Source organism: Mesoplodon mirus (assembly GCF_964341445.2).
Source record: "Mesoplodon mirus genome assembly, chromosome: 2".
NCBI lineage: Eukaryota > Metazoa > Chordata > Mammalia > Artiodactyla > Ziphiidae > Mesoplodon > Mesoplodon mirus.
In genome coordinates this window covers 215,314,745-215,329,240 of record NC_138977.1, presented here as the reverse complement: position 1 = coordinate 215,329,240, position 14,496 = coordinate 215,314,745, and the positions used below count along the sequence as shown (strand labels likewise).

The 14,496-nt window shown below is 34.2% G+C and overlaps 1 protein-coding gene across 1 annotated transcript in view; it reads right to left on the bottom strand.

The window, feature by feature from the left end:
- Window positions 1-1,270: 1,270 nt before the first annotated feature.
- TRUB1 (TruB pseudouridine synthase family member 1) overlaps window positions 1,271-14,496 on the bottom strand; it is a 31,236-nt gene continuing 18,010 nt past the window's right edge. Inside the window, exons 5-8 of the mRNA XM_082637740.1 lie at window positions 8,471-8,543; window positions 6,994-7,133; window positions 4,913-4,969; window positions 1,271-3,873 (exon numbers count right to left, since the gene is read on the bottom strand). Coding sequence (XP_082493866.1) covers window positions 3,614-3,873; window positions 4,913-4,969; window positions 6,994-7,133; window positions 8,471-8,543 — 530 coding nt within the window. The 3' untranslated portion in view covers window positions 1,271-3,613. The remainder of the gene's footprint in view (window positions 3,874-4,912; window positions 4,970-6,993; window positions 7,134-8,470; window positions 8,544-14,496) is intronic.

Below are 14,496 nucleotides of genomic sequence, written 5' to 3'. Positions count from 1 at the left end.
AGTTACGAATAAGAGGAGCAAAATATAGTTTCTGACTTCAACTTTCCTACTGGTATGATTATGTAAAACAGCAATATGAATATGAACAGCAATATGAACAGCAATATTCCTGTTCAAAGAGAGAATTTTAACGCAAGTTGAAACTATGAAGGCACTACTGATTCAAGTGCCATGTAGTAAGTGTTTAACAAGTGACATTTAATAAATGATTAGGCCAGGCTACAGCTGCCCACACATACCTTAAAGAAATAGTTTCAAGACAAGTCTTCTATTTCAATTTAATTACAAGACCATTACAATCATTTCAAGCCATAAAGCTTATATTTATCATATTCCTCTATTTAAATGTTTCAATATTTTAGAGTGCTTTTTGAATTATAATTTTCCTATTATAGACATCATGATATGAGATAAATTACTTTCTTCTTTTGAAATAGAACTAATTAAACCTCTAAATGTTCATTGTAAGTCTGATACAAATTTCAAACTGATCAGAGAGGCATAAAATGTACTGAAGACCTTTTAACGTACTGAAGCGTTCTTTTCTTATGTAGTGCAATGAATCATTTCTGATGATGGATCAGTAGCTTGTATTAATTCAAGTATTTAAGAAGAAAAGACCTAGTCAGTATAGGAAAATGTGAGTTTAGCCCTTATTCAAATTTTATAATTTTGAATTATCAAAGAAAAAGATTATATTATTTTAATGCTCATGGATCTTAAAACTGTAAATAAAATAATTCTATGACCACTTTTGATGACTTTTAAGACAATATTTTCCAGAAATATAAAAAACTAAGTGTCAAAATGAAGTCATCTGTATGTTCCAGGTTGAAACATTTTCAGAAATTTCTAACACATCTTTTCTTACAAGTAAAACAACTTTATTATTATATGAAGAATTAGGCCTAGAAATATATAAGGCACAGATATTTCTTTAATATTTTGATTAAAATGGAAAAAACAAAGCAGTTGGTATTCAAATACTAGACTCAAGAGAAAACTAATTTGTTTATGGATGAGTCTTAAACTTTTTAGAGAATCTTGATCAGTTACAGCTGCTTATGAAAGTTAAGAATAATATCTTTAGTTTTCAATAAATATTAACTATTCATACTCATAAATCTGGTGACTCTAAAAGGGGAAGAATTCTTAATATTAGTTAGCAAATGTGGTTAGTAAAAATGGAAAATGAAACTAAAATAAGAAAGACAACAGGCCATGAAAATGCTTCTACAAGTATTTACTGCACAAATAACTCACACAAATGTATAAAGAAACCATTAAGACATTTATTTACATAAGTGAACAAAGTATGTGAAAAAGTTACACAAAAGCAAATCAGAGCAACTCTGAACCCATATAACTTACTAAATGAGCAACGACATATAAATCCTCCACCCAAAGCTGTAGACTTTTAGTGAACTGACATACTCAAATGATGACACTGTAAAATGTTACAACTCTTTGGGAAAGCAATAAGGCAAACTCATTAAGGAAAATTAAATTGTTCATATTATTCCATTTAATAATCCCGCTCCCAGAACTTACCCTAATAAAATTGAAAATAACCTAAGTATTCAGCAATAGAGAAATGGTTTAAACAAACTGAAGTAATATGATTAAAATAATCATTGTCAAAGCTAAATACAAATAGTAAAAGAATATGAAATTAAAAAAATAGTCAATAAAAAAGTATAGGTGTCTTCAGACTGTAATTATGTGAACAAAAGAAGGGAAAAGAATAATAAACGAAATTAAAGTTCTGAAGTCACTGTATCAGGATGGTGAGGATTTGGTAATTTTTCCATTTGGCAACATTTTCTTCAATGTTTTCAATAAAAGAAAAAGATTGGTTACCATTTTAAAAAGTCACTTGTCTTTTCCAAAAATTTATACTCTTCTCCATTAGTAAATTATACATGTTAAATTTTAAGTTGAGAAATAGAGCAGAGAGGCCCTAGTTGTTTTATATTCCTCTATTTGGACCTTAGCTGGCAGTGTATGAAGACATACTGTAACCTGTGCCATTCCAACAGAAAGAGGCAGCCACTGCCACCTTTGGTTATACAAACTGCAGGGCACTAGATATGAATATGTAAAACTGTAAAAGCTTCAGTTTACAACCTTTTGTGTTTGGTGTTTTATTTAAGGCATTATGATAATTAAGTCTTCCTTATAATTTTCTGTGTCATACTAAGAATGTTTTAATATTTCCATTTCCACTTGAAAAATGTTGCCAATACGCTGAAAGTGTTCTATTGAAGCATATAACTTTTTATATTGAGTTTATATTAGGTTAACCACAAATAAGATCACGTTTGTTTACATATTTAAAATTTATAAGTTAGAGGTTGCAAAGCAACCACCTTTGAAAGAAAGACAATCCATAAAAATGTAAAAACTCTTATATGATGAAAAATTTAACAAGTCTTCCTTTTGAAACTATTTATTTGGATAAATGCAGTGGGATTTGAAAATTTCTACAGATGCTGCATTATATATTGCTTTCCTATAACAAAAATATGAAGCACTCATTACATATGAAATTTACTATTTCAGAATGTGACTGTTTTCACAACTATGGTAAAGAGGGACAGGGAACTTTCAGTAGGCTACCTGAATGAAAACGTTTGAGAATAACTGTTTTTAAACATTTAGAGCAGAAGGGATTAACTGGAAATGCAGGGCAGCAAACTCAGCATCTATAAACATCACTTGAAAGAGCAAATTGAAAGCAAAGTATCATGGGGATTAATACCCTATAAAGATGTATAAACAAGTACTAAAGAATAAAGAAGTTTTTCATTGAAGGCATTCTTTAGCTTAATTTTTTTTAATTAGGTTATTTAGTAAATTGGTACAGGGTGGTCGACTGTACTGATTAAATTACCAGGAAACTATCTCATAGCTGCCAAAACATAAGCCATAGGAGCTGTTCTGTGCTAATGGGAGAGTAGAGGTGAATTTAATTAAACATTTAGTCTTCTATTTACATTCCATTAGTGGTAGCAGCAATAATTTGGTTCTTCCACAAATATTTACGATAGAAGTTTATTAGCTTCTAAGATCTAAACAAACACAGCTATTTCCAAGATAAGTGCAGCCTCATCAAAGAAATGTTCCTAATAATCATAAACTCTCCAAAACATGAGTTAAATAATGGCTTTTTCAAACATAGTTAAGGAATTTCAATAACCAGAGTCACGAGGAAGCCAAAATAAAGTCAAAGAAACTAATATACATTCACTTTGTCACACCAAAGAAACATTTAGCTCATTTTTTCCCCTCTGATTAGAAAATGTGGTCAACTTTTTCATAGGAAAAGACTTTGATGAGAGATCAAAATCAGAAAGTTGATTTTCCTGAATCTAATCTAACAACATAATAACATCCTAGAAGAACATTCTATAGTACAGCAAGAACTGAACAACTTCAAGGCTATTTATAATGTACAGCAGATAAACTGTGCACCGTAGAAACCATAAATGATGGACATTTTTCCTCATGCAAAAAGAAAAAAGAATCGTTTGTCTTGGCACACACACAGCTTGTCATTCTGCACACAGGATTCAAATGTCAACCAGGAAATGAAGACAATCCCAAGCCAAACTTAAAATGTCTTAATCACATCATCTTCTCCCTTCATCTCATTTAGAGTTATGTACTCACAGCTCAAAACTTGCTCATTAGACTCCTCAGGTTTTGATTTTTTAAGTGCCATCTCTGCTGGGAGAAGGGATGAGCACTGCTCAAGAGATTGTGCAATGTCATCAATTGTCCATTTGTCTTCGGGAAGGGCGTGCTCCTCCAGTGTAAAGGGTCCCTGTTTAGTGCGAGTCAGCTCTAGCACATTGGCACAGGAAGACAGTTCTATGGCAACAAAAGGTGAAAAGAAAACACAAGATAAATGATTCAGTATTTCATTCAAATACTGAAGCAACATAAATGATCCAGTAATTCAGTATTTCATCGGCTATAATTTTACAAATGACAGAACTCGATTCAGAACTCTCAAAACCACCTCAAATGTAAAACTCTAATTATCCAATATAATAGCCAAGAGCCTTGAGATTAAGAAACAATTAAGGAGCAAAATAACATTTAATAACTCACCTAATAAACTGCTTTAAAGTCTACAAGGAAGTTGCACACACTCTTCTTATTTAACCCATGAAACAACCCCATGAGGTAACTATTAGTCTCACTTTGCGGATGAAGTAACGTGACCTGTCCAGTGTCACAACTGCCAGAAAATGGCAGGGCCAGAACTGCAACTTCCTGGCTGTTTGTAAGACTATGGCTTCCAGTTTTTTTAAAAAAATTTGACTTGTAGCGATAAAAATAACTTTTAGAAGGGTTAATCTTTTCTTCTTATCCCTACTTTGAGTTAAAATATTTTTTTTTTTTTTTTTTTTTTTTTTTTTTCTTTTTGCGGTATGCGGGCCTCTCACTGTTGTGGCCTCCCCCGTTGCGGAGCACAGGCTCCGGATGCGCAGGCCCAGCGGCCATGGCTCACGGGCCCAGCCGCTCCGCGGCATATGGGATCCTCCCAGACCGGGGCACGAACCCGTATCCCCTGCATCGGCAGGCGGACTCTCAACCACTGCGCCACCAGGGAGGCCCCTAAAATATTTTATACTTGAAAAAAATGTTGGTCCTTAGATTCATTATTCACATCTTCATTTTCTCTTCCTCTTTTTCTCCTCTCTCCCATTACAAGCATTTCACTGCAGCTGCTCACGCTGATAATTGTCTTCCATAAACCTATAACGCTTCGAAGGTGGAAGGCGGCAAGAATCCAGTTCCTAAGGCCAGTACCCAGAGACATGGAAAACGGAAAATTCCTTCTTCCCATCAAAAAGGAATATTACTCTCTAAATGATAATTCATAATTCATCTTTATGCTTACCTTTGCCAATGTCACTGACCAAGCTTCTGATATAAAAACCTCCTCCACATTCAACATCTGGAATGTTAACAGTGACATGGTAAATTGCTAACCGCCTATGAAATCCACTTTACATAGAAATGATGCCCCTAAACAAATGTAAAAATGTACTATGCAAACAATCGAGTGATAAAACATTTATGCACTAAAATATAAATTATTCATCCAGTAGCATATGTGTTTGTGAGACTGAAAAGTCAGAGTGTGGAGAAAGCAAACAGCAGAAACTCTTGAACACATTTTAAATTACATGGCAAGTCATACCACTTTAATACTTCAGCCTTGTTCATTTAATAGGTTTTAAATAGTTAGAAATCTCAGCTTTGCTATTATGAGCTGCAGATTTAAAAAACTATTTTCAGATTTGTACATCTTTTTCATTTAATCAGCTTTAAATGGTTAAACATCTCAGCCTTGCTATCATGAGCTGTAGATTTAAAAAATATTTTCAGATTTGTACACTCAAAAAATACAACAAACAAAAAAAACCCTTTTCAGTGATAGGAATTTTGTTTGGGGTAATATACTACATGGAGAACTCAGCATATTTAAATATTCTCTTGGAAATATTCCTGAAAAAATCATGAAATAACTTAAGATTACACAATGTACCAGAATTGAATGCATAACTAAACATCTTCTTAACGCAGTATAATACAAGTTTATTGGTTAAGCGCAGGGCTCTGGATTATTTTTATTCATCCAGAAGACATCCGGAAAAGAACTGTATTTTCACAGAAGAGGACTACTTTCTGTTTCTAGCTTAGCATACAAATAAAGCTATTTGAGGGAATTAATCAAAACTCCCCACCTGGGGATTTCAATTTCCTTTTTTCCCCATCAGCTCAAGGTTGGGAGCCACTGCTGAGATTAAAAAAAAATGAGCACTAGGATCAAATGTAGGTGTTCTACATTCTTGCACTATATTTGACTTTGGTGAAAAGAGTCAAATATGGACTACTACAAATTCCAGTGAACAAATGCAACTGGAAACATTTGAGGTTTTTTGACTTTCATAGATAATATCTATTGTGCCAACACAGAGGCCGCATTTTCATGGAATGGAGTGAAACATTTTTTAGTATGTTTGTTTCATTGTTTGCCTAATATTTTAGAATCAGGAAACTTAAGGAGTGACTTTTTAAGAAAATTGTACAAAACCCACAATCTACAGGAACTTAATATACACTAAATAATAATGTCAATGGGAAAAAAAGCAATGAAGTTTAGGAAAAAAGGTTTTGGGAAATTATGTCTACAAGGAATCCCATTCAGTATGTGCACCGTGAAATTGGGAGCAGGGTCAATTTCAGGGAGCCTGAGGATTAATAAGAACTACAGCTTTTGATTCTCCACAGCTCTTATACGTTCAGGGCTTTAGTTAGGAGATCATAAAATTTCCAAACAATAGAAAAAAACTTTTTGGGTTTTAAATTTATTTCAAATATGGATTATAGATAAATTCAAATTGATAACTTGAGTTAAAATTTACCACATGTCTAGGAATACATTTCTGCCTTACCCATTACTCCTATATTTTCATGATCTTTAGCAGTAATTTATTGGTGACAAAGAAGGGGGGGTCACTCCACTCTTAGAATTTCTTGTCCAAAAACTGAAAATGCACTGTTTTAAAAGGACAAATTAATGTCAATAAAAAACTGAGTGTAAGCTATCAGGTACTAGGCAAAATGGGGAACAAGTATCCATAAGATAATAAAATACAAAATACAAAATATTGAAACTATGTACTCCTTACCTATTCTTCCCCATAAAGATCCAAAGTATGTTACTTCCAACTTTATAGTAAGATAATATATGAAAAACTCAGACTATTTAGGACATTTCTGAACCTCCATATAGCTATAGGTATTCTCATTATTTGTGCTGTCAAAAAGGTATTAACAAATTCTAACCTTCTTTAAATTCAAATTTTTAAAAATCTCCAATATCCTAGGGATCCATTAAAATTACACAAAAGTAGCCAAATATAAAATAAAGGCACATGTAAATACAAATGTTTTCAAATTTCTTCATCTTACCTAATGTGAAAAATGGTGGCTGGAATTTCTGAAGGGAAAGACTGTACACGGTAACTGGCCTGGCAGGTTTTGCTTCTACTACTTCACCTCTCTTCATCAAAGTTGAAAGTCTCTGTCCGTCTTTCTTTAATGCAGAATAGCTTGCAAGGTACAAGAGGGAGACAGGAAGAGAAGGAGGGAGGAAGAATAGAGAGGTTGAGAAAGAAAGAGAGAATAATTCCAGATTACAGCATGGAAAGAAAGGATGATTAACAGCCCTTTAAACTGAAAATCCTTCTAAGAATGAACTAATTTTTTCTTCTAATCTACTTCACAATGGTGTCACAGATAGAGTTCCTAAATATCTTTGAGGCTAATACAGCTCATTCTGGCACTCAGTGAGCAATGTTGTCAATATTTCTCTTTAACCATCTTCCTGGAGATGGGCTATTCATGTCTTCACTAGTCCTCATTCTGGGTTAAGGGTCTCCGGTCACAATGATCTCAGCTATATTTCCTTTTAACAATATATTTCCATTATAATAATATTCATTTTCACATATAAGTTACCAAAATGTTTCCAAAGAGCAAATAAGCAAATAACAGATCTTATCTTTGTGTGATTAAATTTTACTAGACCACAAAATCCTTGCAACAACCACAGAGAAGAAAATTCTAAAATGATTCTTATAAATATAAATGTTTACTATATCTTAACAATAATGATCCAAAATAATGTTTATTCAGATCCTGCTACAATTTTTAAGTCTTCACATTTGAGGCAAAATTATGAAGAAACATTTCTCCATAGATATTTCAGTGTTCTTGAAAAAACTTAAGATTTTTTAAAAACACAAAATATATTCTAAATTCTAAAAGAACTGTTAGTAACATATCCTGACACATCCTATAAGCCATTAAAAAAAAAAAGAAGCAATTTGCTTGAAATGGTAACATGCACAAAAATATGGCTAATTGGTAAATCAATATCATTATACTTTTAATAAGTTATAATTCTCATCTATTTCATTTATTGCAGAGAATTGTGAAGTATAAGGTTCTGGGCCCAAAAGTAACGGGCCCAACACCTGACAGGAAGTGCCAATTGGACTCTGAATCACAGCTCTGATGCCTGTACCAGACTGGACTGGTCCATTCACAGCAATTCTGGGAAAAGTGACATCTCTGCTCTCCAGAACTGCCCTGATGTCTACAGATGGAATCAGAAGAACCAATAAATCCTGGAAGAGCACAGAGGTCAGGCTGTGGCAATATCCAGAGACAGAGGAGACGACATCCTACTACCTCTTAGAGAGTGTCAGAAGCTCTGCATCCTATCTGAATCAGGATCACCTTACTTGATCATTTGTCAGATTTAAAACCTGCCTCACCATATAGTAAAAGGAAGCCCCTCTTCTTTTTATTTTTTTCATTAAAGTGATGTTAGCCACTGGAAAATAAAATTAAACATTTATTCAAATTCATTAATTGAACTTACAGGGGAGGTACTTGCATTATATTCCCAGTAAACTTCTGTAGAATGCCTTCAAGATCTTCCTGTGTTATTTTATCTGCCAAAAATGAACCAAAAAAGTGACACTAAAACAACCACAGAAGTACATGTGCTATTTTTACAGCACTGACAACTCTGAAAATTAAAAAAAAATTTCCAACAAAGCATTTATTACAATGTATGTTTTGCAGGTCAAATTCTACCTTGTTGAGATGGATAAAATACATGCTAATGAGATAAAAAGGGGAAAGTCTTATATTGTCCAATATTAAGACTAAATTTAATTTCCTTTGCTTCATTTTTTTCTCCATTAAAAATGATCCAATCATCTTATATGCATTTACTACATACTTACTATGGCCTTCAGAAGACCTGAGAAAAATGTTGCATAAAACTATAGGAATGGTCCTGCAGTGACCAAAACCAAAAATGCAGTGATCAGAAAGTAAGTAGAAAAATACCAGTAAAGTTCATTTCTAAGGTTTTCCAGGCATCAACTATTATAAATAACTGAATAAGTTATTGTAGATTATCAAGTACTAACCACATTTAAAATTTTACCTGATAGATTTCAAAACTGTTGTATTGTATGGTATACATTTTCCACACTCACATTAACTTTGTCCCCAAGTAAAGTTGTATTTATGTCTCCTTCACTGCTCTTTGAATTGCAGTCAGGAGTCTGGCTTTTGCCTCAAAAATAAGCCAGTGCAGAAAGAGAATATACATAGCAAAGATTTTATCTGTCTTAGTCAGATAAAGCTTTTCAGCTTGTATATGATACTCTTTCAAACAAAATGATGCAATATTAAAGTACTGTTCTATAATTTTAACAACTGAAAACTATAACACACTGAAATTCAATATTTGGGATTTTCACATATAGATAGGTGACTATCCATATTTCATATTCAGTAATAAACTAAGTTACAGAAATATTCTATAACCTGTTTAGGTTATAGCGATGGAAAGAAATTATAGTCTTCTTTTTCACTTTGTAGGAAATTTATTTAAACTTTTTATTCTGGTGTATACATGTCACATTTGATTTTATTTGAACAATATTAAACAAAAACTAATGTGCTTTGAATTACTGTTCGAACAACAGAATAAAAATTAAGAGACAGCATGGAACGTGTCCAGATTTCAATATCAATGCAGCAAAAGAGTCTTAACCTCAGTGTGACCTTGATCCTTACAAGCTAAACATGAACAAAAGACCAGAATCTACTAGACTCAGAGGAGAGCTGCAGAACTCAAAAGAATTTCTCTAACATCTAGCTCCAAAAAGGGAGATCTGAAAAGCCTATTCTGTTCAAACTGCTTTTCAAACAGATGTATCTCATGATATGAATGGATTTTTCCATGAAAATTTTTTACTCTACTGAAACATTAAAACATAATTACTGGTGGCACCTTAGTTATGCAAAACTTCCAAATCTAGACAGCCAACATGACCACCATGCTGGCAATTGCTGAAAGAAATGCCACTGTTGATAAAATTGCTATAGCTCACAATCTAGTCTGCCACACATTTTAAAAATAAGACCAAACAGCTTTCTACTTCCGCCAAATTGGTCTCTTTACTGACATTCCTGCCAATGCGTGCTCCTTTGTCCTGCTTCAGTGGCTCTTTTACTGATATTCCCTCACACAAGGTGACAAGATGTACTCTTTCTCATTCTACTTCTGCCATGCATCCTAGGCATTTATGGTTTTGCTGTTCATTCTGAAATTAATCATTCACAATTTTTAACTGTCACCTACTATATATATGTAGGTATTACCTCACCAATGGAATTCTTATCTCCTTAAAGGCAAAGATAGCTTTTCCTCTTACATAATGCACACAATTAAGATGGTACTAAAGACATTCTTGCTGAATTTAATTTGCTGATGAATAATAGAATCTCAAGGTTAAAAGAGCATTTAAAAGTCACCAAGGAATCATTCATTTGATGTTCGAATCACCAGACAGAAAGCCTATGCAGCAAGTTATTTTACAATAAAAGCAAATATAATATTTTAGATATTTTTAATATGTAGTGAAGCATGCTGGCTATATCTGAAACATGATACTAGTCTGATCCAAATAATAATAATTGTCCCTATAAGAATAAAGACTCTACCTCCAAAGGATTTAAAAAGAAATCAAGAATAAAATCTCTAAAGCAAGTATATCCAATAACTGGCCAAAAGAAGGACCTTTGGTAGAAGATGATAGGTACGATAGAAGTACCATAGAGCTTGAGTAATTATTCTTTGTTTAGCAAATTAATAAATCATCAATGTGATAGTATTCATTTGAAATTAATTTTTTTAAAGTCACTCCCATAAAATTAATATATACAAGACCATGTTACATGTTATTATTTGCTTAAAATTTATTGGCTCTTCCAGTGAACTTCCAACATGAAAGCTGGTACTTAACTGAACTATGGAGTTAAAAGCAGGATGATGGATTTAAAAACAATATTCAGGGACTCCCCTGGCAGTCCAGTGGTTGAGACTTTGCCTCCCAATGTAGGGGGTGTGGGTTCGATCCCTGGTCGGGGAACTGAGATCCCACATGCCTCATGACCAAAAAACCAGAACATAAACAACAGAAGCGATACTGTAAACAAATTCAATAAAGACTTAAAAAAAAAATTCACCCAGGATAGAGTTCAATGGTTACTGGACAAGCCTTGTCACCAAAAGCAGCTGTTAAACTGGAAACAATACAGCAAACAATTGTTTTCAAACATTAGACAACACATAGCAAGGACTATCATCCCTGAGAGAAGGGAAAAAAAACAAGGTAAGGCCCACAATCACTTGCTTTTGCTTGGGGGTGCTTTCTAAACTGTACTGCAGGGAGGGGAATAGCAAACAGAACACTGAGCAAAGATCAGAATTTGGGGAAGTGGCAGCAGCTGGAATTTGAGAGCATTACACAGAGAAAGAGATGTCTACAGGGGTCCACTTGAAACTGGCTAAGTTCCAAGCTGCGCATATATATAGTGAGTCTTCACAAAGTTAAAAACGAGCTACTACCAAACCTCGTACAAGGCTGGAAGATGTCCAAATTCCAACCCCCCAAAATGAAGAAACTTTGCTGAATACCCCAGCACTCGATAGACACCCAAGAAAAGCCATGCCTTTGGAGTAGGGCTAATGCAGACCTGAAAAAAAAGTCTACGTTAGACCCATCCTAACAAGGAATCTACAAAAGCGACTAGAATTAATAAGTGAGTTTAGCAAGGCTGAAAGGCATAAGATTAATACACAAAACTCATCTCCATCTATGTATATCTAGCAATGAACTATCAGAAATTGATATTTTAAAAATCCAATTTATAATAGCATTAAAAAAACGAAGTACTTAAAGATTTCATATACAAAAGAAGTGAAAGATCTGTACATTGAAATCTATAAAAATATGGCTTTATTTTTGCAACTTTTCTCTAAGTTTGATATTATTTCAAAATAAAAAGAAAAATCTTAAAGGAATACAATAAACAACTTTATACCAATAACTTGGAAATTTGAGATGCAATGGACAAATTCTTAGGGGAAAAATTATCTAGAATGACACAAGAAATAAAAAATATTAAGTTTGATAGCTAGTAAAGGAATCTAATCCATGATTAAAAGTCTTCCTAATAAAGAAAACTCCAGAATCAGATGTCTACCAGTAAATTCTACCAAACAGTAGAAAAAGAAATAATGCCAATCTCACATAAATTCTTCCAGAGAATAAAAAAAAGAGAGAGAATACTCCCCATCCCATTTTATGAGGTTGGTATAACCTTGATATCAAAACCAGTCAAGGACATTAAGAGAAAGGAAAAATACAGGGTAATCTCACTCATAGACAAAAATGCAAAAATTCTGAACTAAATATTAGCAAACTAAATCCAACAATTTATGTAAAGGATAGCATATTATGATCAGGTTGGGATTATTCTGGAAATGTAAAGTTAGTTTAATATTTGACTAAGGAGGAAAATCAACAGATACAAAAAAAATTTGATTAAATTCAATGGCTGCTCATGATTAAAAAAACAAACAAATGGCAAATTAGGAATAGAAAACAATTTCCTTACGTTGATAAGAAAGCTATAAAAAAAACCTATAAAAGAAAATCTATAAAAGTAAGGTAGCAGGGCCTCCCTGGGGCGCAGTGGTTAAGAATCCGCCTGCCAATGCAGGGGACACGGGTTTGAGCCCTGGTCCGCGAAGATACCACATGCTGCAGAGCAACTAAGCCCATGCGCTCTAGAGCCCGCGAGCCACAGCTACTGAGCCCGTGTCCCACAACTACTGAAGCCCAAGCACCTAGAGCCCGTGATCCACAATAAGAGAAGCCACCGCAACGAGGAGCCCGCACACCGCAACGAAGAGCAGCCCCCGCTCACCGCAACTAGAGAAAGCCTGCGCGCAGCAACAAAGACTCAACGCAGCCAAAAATAAATAAATAAATAGAAAAGGGAGGAAAACTTGCTCTTTCAGATAACAAGATTTATTCTAAAACTATAGCAATTAAGATAGTTTGGTATTAGCACAAAGATTGATTTTTAATAAATGGTGAAAAACACTATTTAGAAATAACAGAAGGTGTCAGGATAGAGAATAAAAGAAAGGGCCCCTATTAATATGGTTTGAACGTTGTGTCTACCGAGCTACAGACTCATTTTCTACGGCTAAAAATATTATTTGTCGGGCTTCCCTGGTGGTGCAGTGGTTGAGAGTCCACCTGCCGATGCAGGGGACACGGGTTCGTGCCCCGGTCAGAGAAGATCCCACATGCCGCAGAGCGGCTGGGCCCGTGAGCCATGGCCGCTGAGCCTGCGCGTCCGGAGCCTGTGCTCCACAATGGGAGAGGCCACAACAGTGGGAGGCCCGCGTACCGAAAAAAAAAAAAAAAAAAAAATATATATATATATATATATATATATATTATTTGTCTAGATAGGATAAAATGACCTAAGATCATTCACTTGCCATTTACTGCATACTGCCTTACTTTATCCAGATGTCAGTTGTTCTCAACAGGTTAATTAAGAACCGTATTTTTGATTGTTATAATGATTGGGTAGGGTGGCGACATCAGCAGCACTTAATAGGCGAGGACCAGGGTTGCTAGATTTCCTGCAATGTGCAGTGGTACAGCACAGTGAAGAACTGTCCTATGCCCTTGCATGACTTCTGGAGGTCTGCCAGATGTTCATGTGGGTGAAAGTCTGTTTATAATTACCTTAGGCTAGAACATAACTCCATTTCCCATTTAAACGCAGAATTCTTTGTACAGTCTTACATACACTGAACTTTCCAGTACTGAGTCATCAATACAACATTCCTGTCAGTCCGCATTTCACTTGTGGCATTCACAGTGATTTATGTATAAGTATCTGTTATATATAATATATATATGACTACTTCATGAAGACTTTCCATGTAGTAATATCTGTGTATTTACATAATGATGTGTCTATTTTGCTACAAATTACCTTTATTTCTTCTTTATAGTCCATTTACTGTATTAACACTGATTTTTTTTTAACGTGTAGGTAGTGGAGAATACCTCTGACTTTTATTTCAGGATAATAAAGAAGCCATTAGAAAATATAGGTTATAGGTCTTCGTATTAGTTCACAGAGGGTTGAGAACATAGGTCTTAGTTCTCCATATGACAGAAGTTCCTTAAGGAAGCAGGGTAGGTCTTATATTTATCTTCCCCCTGGTATCCTGCTGTACAGCTTAAACAGATGACAAACATTTACTGATTTACAGAAATCATACAGAAAAATCACGTCAATCAGCAAAATTCTCTGAGCTCTCATTTTCTGGGACTACAAATATTATTCAGTAAACTATAGGGAGCTCTCCTTTTCAGGGCCTAAAGAAAGTTGCTTTTCAAGATTATAATGAGACGATTTTAACAAACTAATATGCTTTCTTTAAGGTAAGTAAATAAGGTTATAAATGATACAATACAAAGTAGAGTTTGTAAAAATTCCAAAATGCTT